General features: G+C 36.6%; 1 protein-coding gene across 1 annotated transcript in view; it reads left to right on the forward strand.

Annotated features, from left to right (window-relative positions):
- SYNE1 (spectrin repeat containing nuclear envelope protein 1) overlaps positions 1-22013 on the forward strand; it is a 306387-nt gene that overhangs the window by 35941 nt on the left and 248433 nt on the right. The window contains exons 2-3 of the mRNA XM_064509137.1: positions 8789-8850; positions 20546-20641. Of these exons, the coding sequence (XP_064365207.1) occupies positions 8789-8850; positions 20546-20641 (158 nt within the window). The remainder of the gene's footprint in view (positions 1-8788; positions 8851-20545; positions 20642-22013) is intronic.

Below are 22013 nucleotides of genomic sequence, written 5' to 3' on the forward strand. Positions count from 1 at the left end.
ATATTAATTTGTTTCAGCAGAAGATACTAGATTTCTTTTTTAATCAGGTAGGAGTATAGCCTAGGAATTAGCATTTCCCAGAGAACTGAGTTCTTATATGTGCTCATATGTATCTTTATTACATTATAATCCACACTTTGAAGACTAATTAATATCTAAGGCCCTGGTTTGAACCTGACATGAAAGATACAGGAACATATGTGTAATTTTACAAATACAGTGAGAAACTGTGATTGTTTTAGATGATATTGCAAATTTTTTTTCTAGTAAGTCAATAACCATTTGATATTATAATACTCAAGTTACTGACTTCAAAAGGACTGAATATGCAAAGAATACATAATTTGATTCTAAGTGCATTTAAAATTATCAAGCCTCCAGCATTCAAAAAAAAAAATTGCATTCCTTCCCTCAGGTAGACTTTTGTAGAGCTTCAAGTCTGCAGTATGTTGTAACTATGCTAAAATGATCTCAAGAGAAAAACTGTCCATACTTTCCACAGAATAAATAAAAAGTAAGGATCCTACTTTGTTATAAACCTTTAGTATGCCATTGTCATTTCAGTGACCCTGGGCAAGAATGTCAGATATATGGTTGCAGAATGTCTTTTCTGGACAACGAGAATTATCCACATGTGTTTTTAGTTTTCTGAACAGTTTTATGTGTACACATGCTGCACCCCTACAGCCTGTTTTAATGTCTGGAACAGCATGTGGCTAGTATGTCTCCATTAATTTAGATTTATCTCAGTAGATTGTAAACTCTTCCATGCCGGAGTCTCATTTTCTCCCCTTCTTTTAGGGTGCTCAACTCACTAGCCACAGAAGAATAGTAATCTTATTGTTGATAGTAAACATTTGCTCCATGCAATACATTTGGTATAAAGAATTGAAGTTTTTATGTCTTCTAAAATAAAAATAAAATTCAAACGTTGCACAAAGTCTGTCTAGAATATAGTGATTAGTGTTGTGAGCAGTTGTTAGTGTCACATAATATTAACAGACGTACTGGAAATCAGTGAAAACTGTTAACAGTAATTTTCCTTCTTGTCATAGTTGGCCTCAGGAAAACACCACTTTCAATTCTTTTAAGTACCATAAAGTGATTAAAAGATGGAATTAGAACCTGTATTTTGAATTTTCAAATATATGCTATCTTAAATCTCATGTCATAGATATTTCTGTACAACTTCATGTTAAATATATTCCTTGACTGTAAAATTGTTACTTGGATCCCTTACTAACAAAGATATTTGTAGACTTAGTGATACTGTTCTGGATAGATTTTTGCAGAACATGTCATGTGTGAGACTTGGCAAGATGAAAGCATAGGGGCATAAAGGAGTTTAGGATCTCAGTCTATTTACGATGAATTTTGTGTGTCCTGGGAGTACAATAGTTTCTTTTCTTTTTTTTTTTTTTTTTTTTTTTTCCTTAAGAAAACACACAGGAAAACTATCAAAGACAAACTGGCCCCACTTCTAGAATAAACTCTTCTTTCTACCATTTATGCATCTATAAATATTTAGTAAACAAGAAAATAGGACAATTTAAATAAAAAAGACAAATTTCTCTAAGACAGTATTTAAATGATATGATGTGAGTACTGCTCATCTTTAATACTTCTGTTAAAAATTAAAAATTCCTTTTAAATGATACATGTTTTATTCAATCTCATTTTATAAATCTGAGGAGGGAGACACCCATCAACATCCAAAGGTTGGCATGGGCTTTTCATGTCAATAGAATGAATTACTGCAGAATATGTAAATGCTAACGTGATGCCAACTGCAAAACTGAGGCAAGCTGAAAAAAACCACAAATATTTATTTGTTTTGATTATGGCCACTAAAGATGCTACTGTCATGCATTCAGAGTTTATAGACAGGAGAATGATTTTTCATGTTCAGGGTGTCTAAATCTATAACTCCTCATGAAAAGTTCTTTCTTAAATTCACCTCTTTTTTTTTTATTATGGATGCTTTTAAGTTCATCATCTAGGATACCTCTTTATTTTCCTTAAGTGTATACTTAAATAAAGAAGCAATTAAACAATAAGTAATTAAACAAGTGCCAAGTTGACTCTGATCAGTCACATTAGGCAGCTTTCACCTTATATATAGGTCCAGGCTGAGATATGTGAGCATTTAGTTCACTGTCACCCATGCCAGACTGGTGAATAAAGACACCTGTAGAGAAGCTAATCCTGAACCTTTCAGAAGGCACTGAAGTCATTGCAGATAATCATCTCAAAAGTTGAGTATCCTGATTTTAGTTAATATCTTTCTTTATAATGCAGCTTTTAAAAGTGAATTAAATGAGTTCATAGTTTTTTCTAATGGATGTTCTCCTTCATTTCCATTTTCATTTCCAACTGTATTCAGCTGAGTGTTGATATTACGAAAATGAGTAATGTATTTACATCCACATGGAGATTAAGACAAATGTTCACCAAGATGATGAGAATATTAGTAGTGCAGCAGTACAAGCAGAAATGCGGTAAATGTAAAATGCAGGTACATTTATGGATTAGGTCGGAATACCTTCTGCTTCTCCATGTGGAGAGGAGCAAAATGTCACCCATCCAGCAAAAATATGGAGCAGAACAGGTTAATTCTTTCTCTCAATCATTCAGAACATAAAATATGAGCAATCAAGGACTGAGCATGGGAAAGATGCACAAGGGTCATAACAATGGTATTTTTGTGATATCTTCCAAGCCACTGCAAAAAATCATGCTGCTCTCTCTACTTTCTCTAACTGCTGGGGGAAGCCCTTCTGATCAACATCAAGAGCAGTTACTGATGCTACAGCTATGTCCAGAGTGCGGGCCAATGTGCTCCCTTGCCCTAGCTTCTAAGTATCAAGACTGTATCAGTGAACCGCACTCTATTCAGACCCCCACACATTAGCTTCCCTCCTGTGAAGACCAGAGCACAGGAAAGTGGGGAATAATGTATGTCTGGGTGTAACAGGCACATTTGACACGTGCGTATAAGAATATGGGCTAAGGTTGCCGCTAGACTGAGTATTGGTGTATGCCACTGGTAGCCCTAGAGCTGATCCCCCTCTTCTTCCCTGTTAGGGGACTGGCTAGAGGATGTGGAGTGCCCCTAGCCCTTGTGCAGGGGGAATAGCCAGATTCTCCCCACGTGGGGCGCAGGATATGGCTGGCATGTGTACCTAGACCTCAAAGCTTGGAAGTTCAGGTTACAGATTTGTTAGTGGGGCTATCTCACTATCTCTGATGAAACATGTTCAACAGAGGTGTATATCCAAAAGCCTTTGGATGGTTGACAGATCCTGTCTTTTTCTTCCAAATATATATTAAAAAAAAAAGAAAAATTCCTAAATGGATGAGTTACTTAAGAACATACTCCCATTCTTTGTATCAGTATTGCTGAACCATGGCATCAACTGCATAGCAGTGGCTGCTGAAATTAGTTCTTCCCTCCTCCATCTTACTTTGCTCCCACTGCCTGTAGCGCTCTCATCTTTTATTTCTTCCTGACTAAAGTGTATAGGGTTACTGTTAAATTTAGCAAGTCACAAACAACATACTACTTTTAAAGCTACCATCAAAACTTTTTTAAGCAAAACAGATCTGGCATTGCCCCATAAAAACATTAACTGGAAACTCAAAGAATTCAGTCTTCCTACTTTTCCTTTGTGCAATACTCCTGAATGGAGTAATCAATCTGTTACGGAGGTTACTGATTAAACTCATGTAGTTTAAAACATTGCTCCTTTTCATAAGTAAAGTATTCAAATTATTGCTTTGACTTTGCAAGCTTTTCTGCAGCTGCTTTAAGTTAAGAATGTCCATAATGAAGATGGAAATTGCAATATAAAACTCCTTACTAAAAGCCTTAGAGAATTCACGCCAGACTTCTGACCAAACACACTTTGCCTGCAGGGTGCTGTTCACCACTTTCCGTCCTGTGACGTGTTCTCAAGTGACATCTTGAAACATTGTAGGTGGTTTGGCACACTTCTCTGCAGTTTCAGGTTATTTTAACAGTATTCCTAAAGGCTCTAAAGAGCTGAAAATAAAAATGGGAAGCCATTCGAACATTTTAGGGCAGCATTAGCAAAAGCAAACAAAACAAAAAAGGATCGCTTATGCTGAAAATGAGGAGGCGTGAACAACTTGAATTGAGTTTCACTAAAGTAAAACAAAACAAACCCCCAAAATTTAAGGTCGCCTAGAATCGATCGAGAGGCTTTTAATAGCCAGGCCTATGTGTGTGACCTCAGCTCTGTTGTGTGTCTCTCTCTGTGCGTGAGATTCCTCTGTGTGTCAGCCTGCACCATAACCCTGTGTATCTGCAGCCCGGCACTGCAGCCTCCTTGCTGCTGTGGGATGGCCACACGCCTGAGGTAAGCAGGGCTTGGGCTGTGATCCGCTGGCCGCACACTGCGTCCCTGGCACGCGGGGCACTGCAGCTGGAGAGAGGCTGCGCCGTGCCCTGCGGGCAGGGACCGGGCTATTTAGGAAGCTCTGTCTCTGAGAGTGCTGTGAGAAAGCATGCCATTACTCCCTCACATATGATATGCATGACAATATATATTATAATATGCATGCATGATGACTATTTCATTGACATATTCATAACTGTCCCAAGATACGTGGTTGGTTTTGTTCATCTTTCAGAATATTTTTTTCTAATCGACTTTAAGTAAATACATCCAATTATACTTGCCCTTTTTCCTAATCAGTCTAAAAATGCAGTTACCAGTGCTTTAGTAGAAAAAAGATTCGCAAAACTATGAAAATATTGCCAGCCATTTAAAGGAAGACTTTTGATTAAATAAAACCAAACCTTGTTGCCATGTTTCTTTCATACACCGCATGATCTTGTCAGTCATTGTGTTTACGTAAACTTAAGATTGAGTTTGACCTCTCTTTATAATGATGCATATACTAAAAGTGGGCCTCTTATTCTTGCTTCAGTAGCATGTAGTACTCTTCTGGCCCCTGCGGGTGAGCAGCATATGAATCCCCACACTTACTGTTTCGTAACTGTGTTCATTTTACCAGAGCAAAACAAAATCTGTTCAAATGCGCTGGTTTAATGAGGTAGAAAGTACTGTGTATTTTCAGAAATATCAGTATGTTTCAGGCTGTATTAACTACACTTGGAAAAATTCTGTGTCCTTGCATATCTTTCGTCCTTCCTATAAAACAGTTAAAATATATTAGTAAAAGCTAAGTGGCCTACTGCCTGTCAGATTCATTGCTTTTGGTTTTTTCTTCCTGTGCGGTGTTTCAGATACAGAACCGAAGGACATCCATCTTTAAACAGAGAGTATGCTGTGATGAACCCAAGTGTCTGATTTTAGAAACTACTTTCCTTCATACGTATGACAGTCTAGCGAAGGGCTATGTCATTCAGCCATTTTTATGCTTGCTGAGCAGTATATTGTCACAAAAGCAGTGGTGAGAAGACTGCATTGCTTTTTGCAGCCACGCATCTTGCTGCTTGAAGATAGCAGCAGTGTAGTTGGGTTGTCCCAGTCCCTGGATAAATTATTCAGGCTCTTGACATCAAAGGTTTCTGCCAGCGGATTGGCTGGGGCTTGGGTAATAAAATCTTTCCTCAGGAAAACAGTGGAGGAGGAGGATGGCAGTGAGACCGACAGAGCTGCTACTTCAAACACAGCTGTTTTTTTCTGGCGGTTGCACCTCTGCAAGAATAAAGAAAGATGTTTTTAAGGTCTGGCTTCATGTGAATTCTCAGCTAGGAGCAGGTGGAGGGATTTGTGCAAGAGGCCTGCATTTCCAGTGGAGCAAGTAATCAGATTGTTCTTGAAAAAATTACTTGTAGCTGTATTCTACATACAAGCTGCACACTCACTGCACAAGCCAGGGGGAGAAGCAGCCGCAGAAGCAGTGCTTATGGCTTACTGCAAAGGTGCTGGTGGCAGAAAGTTTTCATCGTTAAATTTGCTTCCTGGGTTCTTTCCATACCGGCAGGGTAAGTGATGCAAGGAAAATGCTGACATCTTTGCAAACGGGGTGAGCATGAAGAACTGCGTGACACATGCATCCTGTGATTATAAATAAACGTTACCTCTGTAGAGCATTTACATCAGGGAAATTTGTAAAAAGTATATTTGTCGTGGGATTTGTAAAATCAATCCATTACTTAATTTTATTCAGACATAGGTTATTTTAACCGGTTACATCTGTTCCTTTTAAACATATATAGCATAAGTGCTAAAAAGCTGAAACTTTACTATTAAGAGTTGCTGCAGAGATCGTAAAGAATACATTACTCATATATTGCCTTGAAGGTAGGCTATTTCTGCTGTTTGCTGGTATGACTGAAACTGAGTATGTCTACTGCTGATAAATAATTGGAAGCCAGGAGTTTTCTCTGGTTTCCAGTTGCTGTCAGAAGACCAGTTCATAAATCTGTGGGATCAAGTGGAACTACAAATTAGGGAACTGGAGACAAAATACATTAGGGATATTAAAGACAAAATATCATTTTGACTCACTTCTTTGATCAAACATTTGTATTCTGAAGACCCAGTTTGTATCTTTTGGTATGCTATTGTTATAGCTGTTGGTTTCTGGGGAATTTTAAGTTACAGAGGCATGAATGAAGTAAAAATTGGACTGATTGTGTGTGCTGTCTTTCTCTCAGTCACTGTACCTACACACGCAGGATGTAATTCAAGTGTGCAGCTAATTCCATGGAAATTAGTTGGGCTACCTGTAGAGGTAATAGCTTGTCAGAGCAGAGCTGACATTTACTGTATGTCGCATATGAAACATCCTGTGTATATATTAGGGTTAGATATCATACAGCAAGAAGTGTATTTTCCAGAATGTAGAAATTCAGCAATTTTTTTTATATGTTATCATCTCAGATATGTTTGTATGTTTTTTGTATGTCAACAAGATTTCTATTTTTTGAATCAGAGATCAAAACTTCATCATTTGTAAGTTTGCATATTTCAGAAAAAAGCTATAAACCTGTGATTCCAAATCAGGGCAGATAAAATTGTCACATACAGAGATACCCCCCACCCTGTGCCCAAAACTACTGGTATTGAATGAGGCACAATGCAGTATTTTGAGTGACACTTTTTATCACTTAACTGTAAGTGCAACAAGTAGTTTCTGAAAATGTAATGAACGTTTTAAAAATGGTACAGGACAGCCTACCCAATGAAGTTTAAAAAAAATGTTAAAATTATTTTCTTAGTTATAAAGTACACAAATCTAGCAATAGATGCTAGAGAATATATGTATCTTATTTTCTTCTGGTAAATTTCATCTTGCAGTGTAGGTTATATAGTATATTTTTTACTGTATTATTGTTGTCTTTTCTCATACGTGACTAACCATTCAAAATATGTGTTCTGAATAAATAAAACATAAAATCCCTGAGACATAATGCAAAAACACATTTTAGGAGGTCATATTGTCGTCAGGGAGCCATTGCCCTCCCACTTAAAATAACATTTTAGCAGATGAATTTTGTGCATTGATTTGTATCTTTATGTACTCTCACTGTGGAGCAGTGTTACATGAGTGCAAATCCAGAACCTTATTACTAGTAGTATGCCAAACTTATTAGTTATCTATTCCAGAGCTTTAAAGGGGATTAAAGAATATTCCCTTTTAATTTTACAGATGTGAAGGAGATCAAATCACTATTCAGTACCACACAAGCCAGCAGCAGAGGCAAGAACTAAAATTAGATTTTCCAGCTGTAGACTTTGTGACATGCATGCATTCTTACAAAGAAATCATTTATTTAACAATAATATTTCATTATTTATTTGGATTTTCTATAGGGGAACCAAGGGGCTCATTCAGAACTGATGATAGTAATAAGATGATTAGCTTTTCAGTGAAATAGCTATTTCCTTTTCTTTCTAAAAAGAAAATCCCCAATATAAATATTTGAGTGCCACTGGTGTAAAATTATGGTATGTGTCAGAACCCATTCACTACAGGGCAGAGACAGGAGCCCAGGGACTGGTTACAGTGCTGCGATTCCCTTCCCCTTGCTGCCATGACCCTGGCTCCTACTGGAGGCAGAAGCTAGTTCTGGAGCTATTTTTGCTTTTGCAGCTGGCAATAATCCCTGAGGGACTATCTGAGAATCAGTGAAATTCACTGTAAATCCAGATAAGTGCTTCAAGAGGGGACTAAGGGAGGTAGTAAGTAGCAGTGTGGAAACTGTCTGAACTAGCTAGTGGCTTCTCCCTAGTAGGGTCTCTCAGAGGACAGACAAGGATGATAATGCAATTTCAAATCTTTAATTCAGCATTATAAACACTTTCAAGTATACATGCTATGGGTAGTTTTTCTAAGTCTCTAAATGATTTTCTAAATAAAAGTAGCTTGCCTGTCAGAGACATGGATTACCTGTAATTCTAATTGAGAAACACAGTAGAAGTTCCAAGTGCTCAGACTTTGGGTCAAGCTGACTGCCTTCTTCAGTGCTGTAATATGGATGTAGAAATCGAATTCATTTTGGCATTCAGATTTGAAATGGTGGATTACATTTCAATTGTTCACTAAGACTTGATCTTTGCTATGAACCTCTTCAAATAGTCAAGTGTCAGAGCATTAATATAAGAATATAAAGCTTTTGTCGTTGTTAATTACAGGCAAAATTAAGGGAATTGTCTCAAAAAAATATAGCGACATTTCTGACAAATGCAGAATGCATTTGTTGTCAATGAAGAATATTATTCTTCCATCATGTAACTCAAACAGTGTTTAGTGATGTCTAATCAAACTGGTTTCCTTTATTTTTTTTCAGATGAGCAAGAGTCAGTGCAGAAGAGGACTTTCACAAAATGGATCAACAGTCATCTGGCCAAGGTAATATATGGCTTTGAAAAAATCTTTTTTAAGTTAAGCCTTACTCTGTGTACCTGCGCTGGCCCTGGAGTGTAGAAGATGGCAGATTTTGCTGAGCAGAATGGCATAAATTTGACCCACATTGTCTGTACACCACAGAGCTAAAGTCTGTTTCAGTGTGGTAGTGGTTTAGGCAGCGGCAGCAGTGAGAGCGCAGTCTACAGCCAACTGCTCAGCTTCTTTGGCCAAAACTGTGGTCAGAAAGATAGCACAATAGCTGCTATTAAAGTCAGAGGAAAGATATGAAATTGCTTTCAAAGCAGCAGAAATATTAGTCTTACTGCATATGGCATACTTGAATAAAACTTGGTTCAGGTGCTGTGTAGTTTGATAGAGGCATCCTGGGCTGGCTACAAGCATATACATAGTGCTTCTCAAGTCCAGTGCCAAATTCCTTATTTGATGCATCTCAGGATGTATCATGAAATTATTTTTACTTCTTACTACAACCTAAAATCCCCTTTTTGGTTGTAGTAGAAGAATAAGGACAGTGATTTGCACACACGTTTGAAAGTACTGAGTTACAACTGGCAACAGCTTTATCTGGTGACATGAGTAATGAGATTTAATTTGGCATTTTCCAGAGTTTTCACACAGCACAGCTCTTCCTGTGGTTATCAATTAGTCCTGTAAATTAAAGTATTTAAACATGGGAGGTGCTGTTCGAAATGCATATTTTTTTAAATCATGAAGATTAATGAGCTTAAAAGCTGAGCAAGGAGTAACTGAAAGAGGGCTATTTTACCATCTGTAGAAAGAATTGACTAATAATGCACTTAAAAATGAACAGAATAAAAGCAGGAAATCCATATTATGTTATATCCTGTGTTTTCATCTAATGAGAAAGTATGGTAGAGCAATGACTTTTGTTTACATTACTGAGGAAAGTAAATGAGGAATTTACTGTGAAACGAACTGCATTGGCATTGTAAAATTCAGCTGCTAGAACAAGTCTATCTTTAGGACTTCTTGACTGTGGATTCTCACAGGGAATGAGATTTTTCTCCCCATTATCTTTGAAATGTGTGGAAAGGGCAGCAGAAAACTTAAACACTCTATATGTTCCATTTGCTTCAGGTGAGATGTAAGGAAAGTCAATACTTGCTTAAGTGCTTAGCTGAAGTGGGTTGTGAAAATGTGTCAGAGGGCAAAAAACCTCTTTATTTGGTCTTACTCTATTTCCTAACTGTGTTGCGTCATTACTAATTGATCAGTAATATCTGATAATAATTGACTGTTTTACGTATATGTATATTTTATATGTGTGTGTGTGTGTGTGTGTGTATATAAATAAGTATATAATTATAATTGACTAATAATGATCAACAGATACTTTCCTTGGAAGCAGAGGAAGTCATGGTGGCAACTCAGTTAAGATATTTTGCTCTGGATTGAGGTGTGAACTCCGCTTTTACTGTACTAGTCCCATTGGGCTGGGAGAGCTCAGTTAGAGCTTTTGACTTTTTTGATCTATATGTCTATTTCTTTAAAGGCTTTGAAACTTTAAAGATGGGTGAAATACTCACATTCTAACAAAGCAGTTGATGCTAAACCAGCCAGAACCTTCACTTTAAGCTACCTGGGCTACCATATTGTATCAGTTTGTGTTAATTCACACTTGAACAGGAAAGCTGTTCTTGGGATCTTTTTATGGGTGGCTGTGAGTGAGTTTGCCTCGCTCAAGTCAGATGTATAGATTAGGTTTTTTTGTTTCTAATTTACTGTCATATTGTCACAGGAGAAGCACAGTTTTAGTTTAGAGATATTAGACTCCAAAGAAGAGGAGTGACTCATGCCATTTGAAAATTTAAACACTTAAATCTTGTAAGTTTTTAAATTTTAAGTTTTAAAATCTTTGTTTGTCATGTTTTTGAGAAGTGCGGAAACATTTTTTCAAGTTCATTGCCACTGTAGAAAACACAGGGTCTACGAAATGCACTGGATTTCACTTGCACTCATGTTCCCTATTGGAATCTAGAAATTTGATATTTAGAATGCTTGATTCTCATAAAGATTGTTGCCATCTTTGTTACTTTAAAAATTATTGGAAAGTATTGAGAGGCCTTTAAAATGTGATAAGGAGAAATTCTAGGTATAACACACTTTTAGACAGAATTGCCTTCATTCTGCTCTCATCTGCATACCCTGTAAAAATGTGGAGCACCTGTCAAAATTGTAGCTGATGATGAACATCATAAAGTGCTGGCCTTGCGCTGCTAGTGGAGAAAAAGCAGAATTGGCAAGAGCTGGAAAAACTGCACCTAGACTGTAGGAAGGGAGATGTCACCCTTGCAGATTACCCTGTGTTATGGCCATATGACTCACATACTTTAGGAAACAGCCTTTTAGCTACTGCGTCTCTAATTCTTTCTGCCTGCCTGCATCATGTAGTACCCAGGAAAGAGAACGGCTAGGAAGAATTAAGATTTCAAGGGAATTGTAACTGTGCTTTCAACAGCTTTGTTCCAAAGCTTTCAATATTTGCCAAATGTTTCTTTTACCTTTGAGGATAACACAGTTACCTAAAATAGTGTTCCAGGCTTTGGCAGAGATTATAGCTTGTGTTTACTTTTGTCTACTGTAGACCTACCATGTGACCCTCAGTGTTTGTACTGTACACATTTTCAGGACCACTTCGTCTTAGAGCTTTATTCGTAGACAGTTTATTGAAACGTAGAAAGTAAAAGGACATTGGTTTTAGACACCAAAGTAGATAGTTTTGATTGACAAATAATTTGATTTCTATATTGTTGTGTGTTAAATGGACATGTATGGTTGACATTGTATAAAAATTCTGAGGCTAAAAAAAGATGTGTTTTGATACATATTTCTTTAGTAGCTCAATTTTGTTCTGCATTATCTTGTTTCTCTCCTGAGAGATGTGTACCCTAGTTGTGAAATAGTGTCATTCTTGGAAGTTTTGATGCAAAACCTGACTGATTTTCTCTTGTTTATTTAGATGCCTTACAGTGTAAACTATAGTATTTCGAATTAGACTTAAGTTGAATAAAGAATATTTTTTGATATGTAAACAGTAACCTTTCCTGCTTACTGACCTATAACAATAGAACTATAAATGAATTTATTCTTAAAATAAATATGGATTGCTTTTCTTAGTTAATGATTTTTATATGAGAATTGTGGGGAAAAATAAACCTAAAAAATTGGAAGAGAAAACTTATTTTTGTTCTGCCGTTAAGGCAGTACACATTGTACTGTACCTAATAACTGGACTGATGTCTTTAGTTAACTTGCCATTAAATACAGTAATGACTTTTTATGTTAGTATTAGCAGATAGCAAAGTCTAAACTATTATACAAAATGAAAGGAAAAAATTCCAGTACCGGTCCCCTAGGCGGGTACTTCTGAAAACAAGCATGTCCAGAAACTTTTTGGTTATTCTTGATACTGGTATCTTGGATTTTTCTGACTGTTGTTGATACCTTCTCTTCAGCCATCATTGAAGTTTGGGGTAGAATCTGGTATTTCAGTCATTGTCTAACTTATACGTATAAATAGAAATGCTTGTAAACTGAGAATATGTTGAATTTTGGAAGTTTTAGAAGTTGTAATAAGCTTTTTCCTCCTATTTTATTTTATAATGTTCAGCTTTCTAAAATGTTGGCAAAGTACTTTACCCAAAATCCATAAATGCGTATGGATACGATGACTACTTTATCAGTCAGTAGATGTGGCTTAGTTATCTTGCAGTCTGTGTGACCTTGTGTTCAGTGATAACAGAGGAGCAAGGAATATGGCAAGTGTTAGAAACACCAAGGCATAAGCTGTGCCAGTTTACACCAGAGCGCCTCATTTCTTACCCTAAATGTTTTCATTATAGAGTATTAAACTACTACTTTTCACACATCAGAATAAATGAGGCCTTGGATCAATTTCAGTGTGAGCTAAGGTGTTTTGGGCACTAAAATCCCTCCTGGCTTTTGGCCTATGTCTGTTAAAGTCAGCAACATTACACTGGAATTAAATAAAATGAAAAGAGATGTAAGACCTTTAGAAGTGTTACCCACATAATTATAGATGAATGTACAGTTACTTGTTTTAAATGCATAGACCTTTTCTGTTCCTTTTCTTTTTTGTGTGTATGCCAGTTGGTGATTTAGAATGTAATCCAGAAAGTAATCCAGAATTACTTTAGAATGTAAAATAACAGTATTGAAATTTGATTCAATATTTACAGGCTTCAAAATTAACAGTAATTTCACTTCAAATTGGTCTGATTTTCTTGGCTGCTATTGTAAAGCTTTGGATTTTTTTTTCTTTTTAAGAGGAAAGTTTAATCGTTGCCATCTTTAATAATTTAAATGTTCTGTATTGTCATTTAGTTTAAAAAAAAACAGATTGGTCTTACGTGTTTGACCAAAACTGCTGTTTTCAATGTAGTGTGGCAAACATTACTGCATGAATTTACCATTGTTTGTCTCAAAGATTTTGGTATTTTGTGGTTGCTATTATAAATCTCAGTTGCTGCCTTGATGCCATAACTCCTTCTCCCCTCTCTGCTTCTTTGAATGCAGATGTCAGAGCAGAAAGAGAATTCATAGAATCTAGTGTTTGTTAACTGAGGTGAAAAATGTCCTGAAGAAAGGAAATGCTTTAGGTTTGTTCTTTCCTATTTTTTTCCTCTGTGGTGGAGTCAGATTGAGAAGCTGATAAGAGAAGTTGACTTGTTCTTAAACTTTAATTATAGGCCTGCATGTTTGTAAGTCAGAATCTAGAGTATAGTGTTTTCATACTAGGTGTTTTCATGATACTTGTTTTACCATTTATTACACCTTCTTTCTGAAAAGAATAAAGCTTGAAATGGAGAAGCTTTTCATTCTTTTCTGAGGATGAATTTCATTTTATCTGCTTGTTCTCGTTTCTTGTTTATTCTCACTACTAACATTAAAAAAAAAAAAAGTATTCCTTTTTTTTCCTTTCTTATTCAAGAAAAAACAGCTATTCTTAGACCAGGGAAAAAACGGTCTGAAAGTAGAAACCTGGTGATTGTGCTAAGTCTCACAATAATAGAATTTTTAAAATCTTAAATTTGATGGGCATATCCATCCTTTGATTCCTGATTTCTTAAATACTCTACTAAACAATAAGGAGCAAATGTCTGGCATATACACTTTTCAGCCTGTAACTATAAGGAATCTTTGATTTAACAGAAAATATACCTATTAACTAATAGTGCTTGAAGAGCTCGGCAAATTTTTTCTCGTTAAAGTTGTTGAGTCAAATTTTAAGTTCTTGACATTGCTTTTCTGTCCTTCATTTCAATGGGAGTCTTGGCTGTGAAAAGACCGAATGAAAACAGATTAGGACTTGCTTCGTTATGGCTTTGTAATGTGAAAGGCAAAAGAGGAAAACACAAATTCTTTGAAGAGAACTGAACATTAAGAAATACAAATTTGTATTTCTCTGAGTTCAAAGATTTGAGTTTTGGAGACCCATGGGGGTAATTAGTTCTAACAAGTTAAGTTGTGCATCTGCATTTATATAAACTTCGAATTTAAGTAGGTGTGTTTCAAGAAACTCTGAAAAACATGTATTCTTCTGTAGGGTCTCCTTTCATATTACTAGGGAAAAAGTAACAGAAAGAAATTAGGAAAAAAAACTCCTATCTGAAAAAAAAAAACCCTAAAATTATCTTTAACTTTAAAGCATGGCTATCTGGAGAAATATTCCATCCATGAATAAGGGGAATGTTTTTGAAAAAGTGCTGGGGAGGAACTTCATGAAACCTCACAACCAGGAGGAATTCATGTTTTCTAAGCAAAGGTTGATTGAGTTTCATTGTAGTGTTCCTAAACATGGGCTTCCAGGCGGCGGAGGAAAGGAGAACTACTAAGGTAGAGTTTTTGTCCTTGGATTGAGTTGGGTGAGTAGCGCAGAGAAAGATAAAAAGAAGACCAGTTTCTGAGCTTGTGAGGGGTGGTGATGTGAAAGAAATTGAAATGAAGAAGACACAAAAAGTTCTGTTGGAAGTAAGGCGTGCTGTTAGGCTCTGTAAAGTAGAGTGGCCTGAAGCATAGGTAAGGTGCGAAGAGGTTTTTGAGTTGATTGTGCTGCACAGAACCAAGAATAATTAATAATTTGGGAATGTAAAGCTGGATGGAGTAGTTTGTCAGGGTTTGGTATGAGTAAATATAGATTCTTCACAGGAAGCCTTTAAAATCTTAGTGAATGTTTTTGTTCTAGAAAGTCATACTCAAATTGAAACAGAAACTAATTCAATGGCTATGTTAAGTACATCAAGAAGATTACAAAGTTTATTTTTGGCTTTCTAAACTCTAACGTTGAGAATGAGAATATGGGTATGAACAATTAAGAATGAAAAAAAGTATCAAGTATCTGCCACCTGAACTTGTAAATGGTCATGTGCAGGGCATTTCAGAAGTGAAAGAAGTAGGCTGTAATGTTAGTGTAGCTGGATGCATGGGAGAACAGACCTGGACCACAGTGTCCATTGCTGTGAAGAAGTTAGTCATGTCAAGAGAGTCAGTAAGCCATGGCAGTGATATGTACATTATCATGGAGCTGCAGGAGCGTGGCTGCTCCACGAGAGGGGATGAACCAGGAGCCAAGGATGACCCCAGTGTGAGCCCTGCCCTCACCAATGGGGCACTGTCCCACAGGAGATTAACATGGAAGGCAGAGCCAGGTGCTTGTAACAGAGTCCATTCGACAGCCCCACACATGACAAGTGATGAACCAGCTCTAGTGTCCATCTAGAGGCTCTAGCCAGGAGCAAAAGGAGATTGGGCCAGAGACAGGGCTGGAAACAAGGCTACAGCATGGGTCCAAAGTCCAACCAGGAGACAGGGCCAGAGATGGGTACACCTACAACATAGCTCAGGCAGGACTGAAGGCTGGACTGAAATGGTGCTCCTGGGCCTTGGGCAGAGTGCATGGATGGGAGTCACAGGTGAGGCTGGTCAGGGCGATCAAGGACTATTAGTGCACTCAAGGTCCCAACACCTATCATGACATTACCATGGACTACCCACATGGCCATGAAATTACTAAGTCATATCAAACTGAACCCAGATGAAGTACTCTGACCCACCAAACACTGTACCTTGCAATGAAAGCAGGGCACATTAGTGAGGAAATTAATGGGAATTCTGGCTCTTCTGCTGTAAGACCACAGCTAACATGTGAGTCCCTGGAGCACTGACTGCCTACTAGGACTCAAAACTTTGAGGAAAGAGCTGCAAGCCTGACAGCTAAGAGATAATATAATGCAGCTTCATTTTGGGTCAGCTTTTAGCTCTAGGCTACATTTGCTGCCCTGTCCATCTGAGAGTTCAGCCTGCCTGTCTTCACAGCCTTAGCTAATCTGTGATTTGGGAACCTGGTGAGATTCAGCAACCTGAAATAATCTCATTTCTTTGCCACCCACTTGTGGAAATTGGGACACAAGCTGCCAGATAAATGTGATATATCTTCTGTCTGTCCAGTCTAAGTTTTGTGCAGCTGTACAATCCTACTGATGATAAATGAGATACGCATGTGTAATGCAGGACTAGAGCACTGAAGTCTTCAAATTGCATGGTATTTTTTCATATATCCCTAAGGTTCTGGAATTGGACCTCCTCTCAATCTCAGCTTTCAAAGCTGTAGAAATAATTTCAGTATGCTTCTGATTTAGAGGAATTTTTTCAAAGTCCAAGTTTAAAATACAAGACAATGTTACAGCAAATATGTCAAAAATGATTGTAGTAGTGAATTATTACATCCAGTCAGAATAGCAATTACTCAAATGTTTTTCATTTCAGTGCCTCTTTAGATAGTGGATTAGAGGAGTAAGGAAGATGAAATGACCATATTCTTTGTAAACCAACAAAGACATGCATCTTTTATTGCCTTTGTCATCTTTGGAAGTGTTGGAAAACAGTATTTTCAAAGCTTTGGAATAGAGAATGTAAATTGATTTAACCTAGTCGAATAACATCTTTGTTCCCAGGTATAGGGATAACTTCAGTATTTGGACAACTCAGCAAAGAGAGCAAACAAAAAATACATGCTTAAAGAAATTACTATTCGTTTTATTTTTCCGTAAGAGTGTGCAGGAGTCAAGGAACAAGAGCAGAAAAGTAAAGTAACAATATGAATGAACATTTTTAGGTTATACTCATGCAAAGTTTTCACAATGCTGAATTAAACCTGGACACTAAACCTTACATTAAGGTTTTTGAAATTGTAAAAGGTTATATTTTATAAAGCAAATAAGGGAAGAAAAGGAAATGTATAATCAAGATTTATAACTCTCACATACAGTGCTGTAAACTCTGTTAATTCGTGCTTAGAATCTACCTGTGTCTTCATATAACAGCCTCATCAGTTTTCATCTGTTAACTAAGTAATTCTGTGTTTTTTTTTTCAAATGGAAAAGCAGAGGCTTATAGTATCTCAGTGGTTGGCATGGAAGAACTTTAAGCTAATGTCTGTCTTGACTGTGTGGTAAGGAAAATTTGACTCTTAGTTTTCTGTGCCAATAATCACTGTATGTTTTCTCTGGTTTTTATGTGTATCCTCTAATTTTAAACCAATAGTGAATGATGAATTAATTTGTGTAAGGAAACTGTTAATTTAGGGCCCAGTTCCTTGAACTTTATTTGTAGAAATAGTCTTTAAAAGCAAGGAACATGAAAACTCATAAGCTTAAGGACTTATGAATGAAATTGGGGCTGATGTGTGGACCAGCTATACAGAGTGAGTCGGAAATTTCACATTGGCTTCCTGTTCATGCATGTCCTCCCCTGTGACAGACAAATTGGGTAGTAACACAGATTTTTTTTTCTTCTCTGTGCACGTGCATGGGTTTTTACATATTTTTTCAGCAGGTTTGTAAATATTGTTTGAAAATTAATATAGTAAATGTAGCTTCCAGTGCATTGCATTTCTTATGATGCTGATACAGTTGTTTGTACTGTACCATTTATTCACTAGAAAAGTTAAGTACAGGGTGTGAAGAAGAGATTCCTGTTGCAAAGAAGATACAAATGAGAAATGAGGCTCGTGAAGAAGCATTGGAATAGAACAGTGAAACTTCTAAAATACTTGCTGGTTCCATATTTGATAGCTGGATTTTACAAAATTTCCTATCATTAATTTCCTGTGTCAGGGGAGGAGGTAAATTATAAATTGTAGATTGTAGGTCTATTATAAATCTCTTTTTCTGAGGCTTATTAGTTGAATACTTTTCATATGTACCGATGTGAATTTCTTAATTGTTCAGGATATTTCCTGAACACTACAGCAAAGGAGATCAGTTTGACAGAGCAACAAGTTTAAGCAAAAGATTTCCTCATTACTTAACATTCATGATCAAGTCTAAATGCAGCTATTTAAATAAATATTTAATGTGGGAAAATATTGTTCATTAACCTTTAAAATTCATTGCCAGTTAATTCAGATTCCTCCTACAGAGGTCATGAATTTGCTTGTATGGAGTGTGCCTCTCTTATGACTGTTCCTAAATGATATGACTGTTTCTAAATGTCGTGATCATAAAACTATAAACTAACTACTGTGAGACTGCATATAGTGCAAATATAAATGAGTGTTGATAAACTTTATTGAATGTAGTCTATAGAATGTCATTAGTATTGTTTTGCTATTTTGCTTTCTTGGAGAATAGCAGCTAAGTGCTGTTGGAATGGATAAATTAAAATCAAAACCTCAAACAAAACACTAAGGCATTTGAAATCTTAGTGGAGACCTGGCAAGTTGTAGATTTAATGTCTGTGTGCTTATCAGAATATAATCTGAGTTTCCTCAAATAATTTTTTTTCAAACACCTAATAAATGACAGCTTTCCTTTAATGTTATAGTATTTTAAAAGATTACTTCAGATAGCATTTAAATGTTCTTTTTTCCTGCTTTAAAAATGGCTTCATTAATTCTTTGCACAGGCTTTCCAGCATTCAAAACATAGTGTGTTAGAGTCATTAGAGTTGATTGCATCAACTAGAGCTATATAGTTATAAGCACAAAGCCAAAATGTGGAGTAGATTAAGTATTTTCAAGATTACAGAATTTTAAGTTGGTTTTCACTTCCTCTTTTTACTGATTTTTAGTTGGTATTTTGAGAGTGCACTATGGCCACTGGATGAATAGGTGCTAAGTCTCGTTTATTCTCTGGAATAAAAAGTTTGGGGTTTTTTTTGTTTTTGTTTTTGTTTTGTTTTTTGTTTTTTTTGAAAACCTTTCTTTCCTAGAGGCTACTAAGTAAGCAATGTATCTGTTTGCTTTCTCATTTCCTTAACATTACATCCTTACATATGCAGCCAAGGAGTACTTATTTATCCAATCCAACAGAAGACTTGGAGACTTGGTCTGTGTTATTCTCAGCAGAGGGTCTGCCTGGAAGAACAAGCATGTAGTATAAGTCATCCTGTGCAATGGTTCGTATACAGTAAATAGATGCATATGAACTTGTTAGTCTCAGGAAGTCTATATACATGTATATGCATTGGCATGGGAAATAAGGCTGGTATCTGTGGGATACTTATGTAAGAGAAGAATTTGCCCTGATTGCCATTTAAAAAGATTACTCATTCCATACGTCTGAGAAAAACTGGAGTCATAACAATAGGGTAACTCATGGGAAAATATATGCTATATGCCCAGAGTAGGAAAAAATTGATTTATGAAACACAATGAGGTTCTTATATCCTAGAAATTACATGTTAACATCTTCAGGGTAGCAAATTACATTACATGTGTTACGCAAAATCACTTTGGCTGATGAAGCAGTCTGAAGAATTAACTGGTTTCCAGTATTAGAGGATTCTTACGTAGGAGGCCTAGTGGCAAGACTGTTGTGTCTGCTTCCTGGTCCCTGTTTTATTGGCATTAAGGCACATACTGTGTTCTGCTAAACATTAGCAGTAATTTTAATTAAATTACACATACCTTGCAGCAACAGATAGTAAATTTGAGTCTGCTAATTTATGGAGAATCATTGTGGTTTTCTCACTTCTCAGTAGTCAGTCTTATTAACTTTGATTTAAGTGATTTTGTGGTTTCTTTGTTGTTTCTCATCTTTTCCAATACTTTTTCATACTTCCACCTAATTTCCCCTAAATTTCTAAGTTATGCAAGTTATAAGTTCAACATTTGGTTTGTGTGGAAAGGATAGTACTGCAGGAGTTAATTTACTCGGATGATGTCTTCAGGAGTATTTTTGCTGCCTTACATGAGTAACAGGTTAGGGTGCAAGTCTCCAGGTTTCCATAACTACTGTCAGTGAAGGGCAACAGGTGAAGAATGGTTCAGAGCAAGAGGTTGACGAGGATGATCAGAGGTTGGATGTCTAGTGTGAAGCCATACACTGTGGAAACCAGAGATGCCCCAGCTGTGTGTATTTTGTAGACTCGGAGGCGATTGTCAGTCTGTTTCTTTGCTGCTTTTAGGGAGGGTTTTCTGTTGTATCAGTAGTGGCAGAAAGCATCTAGTGTGCCAGAGATGTTCAATAGTTAGACAACACGGTAGCAAAACAATGTTTAAATGATACAGTGATATTAAACAATATAAAACATAGCAAAGGGGACCAAAACTCTATGTCTATCTGTTTGCAAGGGAAGAAGGAAGGATGTAATGCTGGTGATCTGTTACTATATCTGAAGTCTTCTCACTTTTCAGCGCAATCCTCCCATTCTGGTCAATGACCTGTTTGAAGATATCAAAGATGGGGTAATGCTAATTGCCCTTTTGGAAGTCCTTTCCGGGCAGAAACTGGTAAGAACTTCCTTCTTTCTGAATATAGGAGATTTGCAGAACTTCTCTAGGATGTAATTTTCTGATATGTTTCTATATTTGAATACCATAAAAAACTTGACTGCTACTTTGCAAAATAAGGGCTATCTGGTTACAATATAAAAAGATTATTAGAAACTGACATTCTTTATGCCTTTTCTAATTAATTTGATCTTACTAGTTTATAAAAGTTGCTTATTTCTATTGTCTTTGTGATTCATCTGGGTGTTAGTAGTGTGTGAAGGCAAGGTCAAAAACCCAAGTTACTTTGGTGCATCTTAAAGAAATAATGAAAGCCTTTCATATTTAATTTACCTCTTACTCTCTGAGAAAATGGTAAGCCCCTAAAATTTCATTAGGGTCTGATATCCATTTGCCTTGGGGGCTGCTCTGCTGCACTAAAGAACCTTAGCTGATACCAAATGACTTTTTCCCAGCCGCATTGTGTAGGGAAGCCACGGCATACACAGCAAACAGGCTGGCTCTTGGGAGCCAAGTTATTGCTGTGTGTGATGTGGGAGGGAAATCAACGGGTTTTAGGCCCAGGGCTCTCACTTTTCCAAGCCAGCACACAGACCAGGTAGCAGCATCTGCAGGAGCAGAGCAGCGGTCCCTCTTCCTGCTTGCTGTTGCATGCGGAAGTTACCTGTTTCTTCATTCAGGTAATTTGCAAGTGCCATACTTTTGCGCCTTTTTCATATGAAATCTCTGTTTTGAGTCCAGATGATACCCAAAATTAAATAGTAATTCAGATTGTGAGAGTGATTGTAGTGTAAGTGGAGGAAGCTATGCTTTCAAGTGTGTTTCTGTCCTGTTGAAATGTACCGATTTCTCTTGTTTCTGTTCGTCTAAGAAAGAAAGTCTCCCTCTTGTGGTAAAACATAAACAGGAAAACAGGAAAAGAATTTTAATGCAGTTACCAGTAATACTGAAATTCGCTGGATTGTATCCTGCCTACATTAATTAATGAAAGATCACAGAACCAGAATGCTGTCTGGTTAATTTAAAGGTGAAAGGGATATGATATTCTGTAGCAACTGCAAAATGAATTTCAGACTCTATAGCAAACCGTTGTTATATCTGTTTGTAACTTTATGAATAGGAATTTAAAGTGTAGTAAGTAGTTGTATATTTTCATTAAAATATAAGATTCAGTGGGTAATCTGAAATTCCACTTTAAAGTGTTAGAAGACTAGGATATATTCTTGATTTAATTAAAGGAATTCTGTCTCTTTTCTAACCTACATGAGTTCAGGAAAATTTATTTTTCAACTGAGATAGTGTTTTTTGTTCCTTGAATCACTAGTGAGATATGCGAGACAATTGATTAAAAATCCTCTAGTACAAATGTCTT

The sequence above is a fragment of the Dromaius novaehollandiae genome, chromosome 3, assembly GCF_036370855.1.
Source record: "Dromaius novaehollandiae isolate bDroNov1 chromosome 3, bDroNov1.hap1, whole genome shotgun sequence".
Lineage (NCBI taxonomy): Eukaryota > Metazoa > Chordata > Aves > Casuariiformes > Dromaiidae > Dromaius > Dromaius novaehollandiae.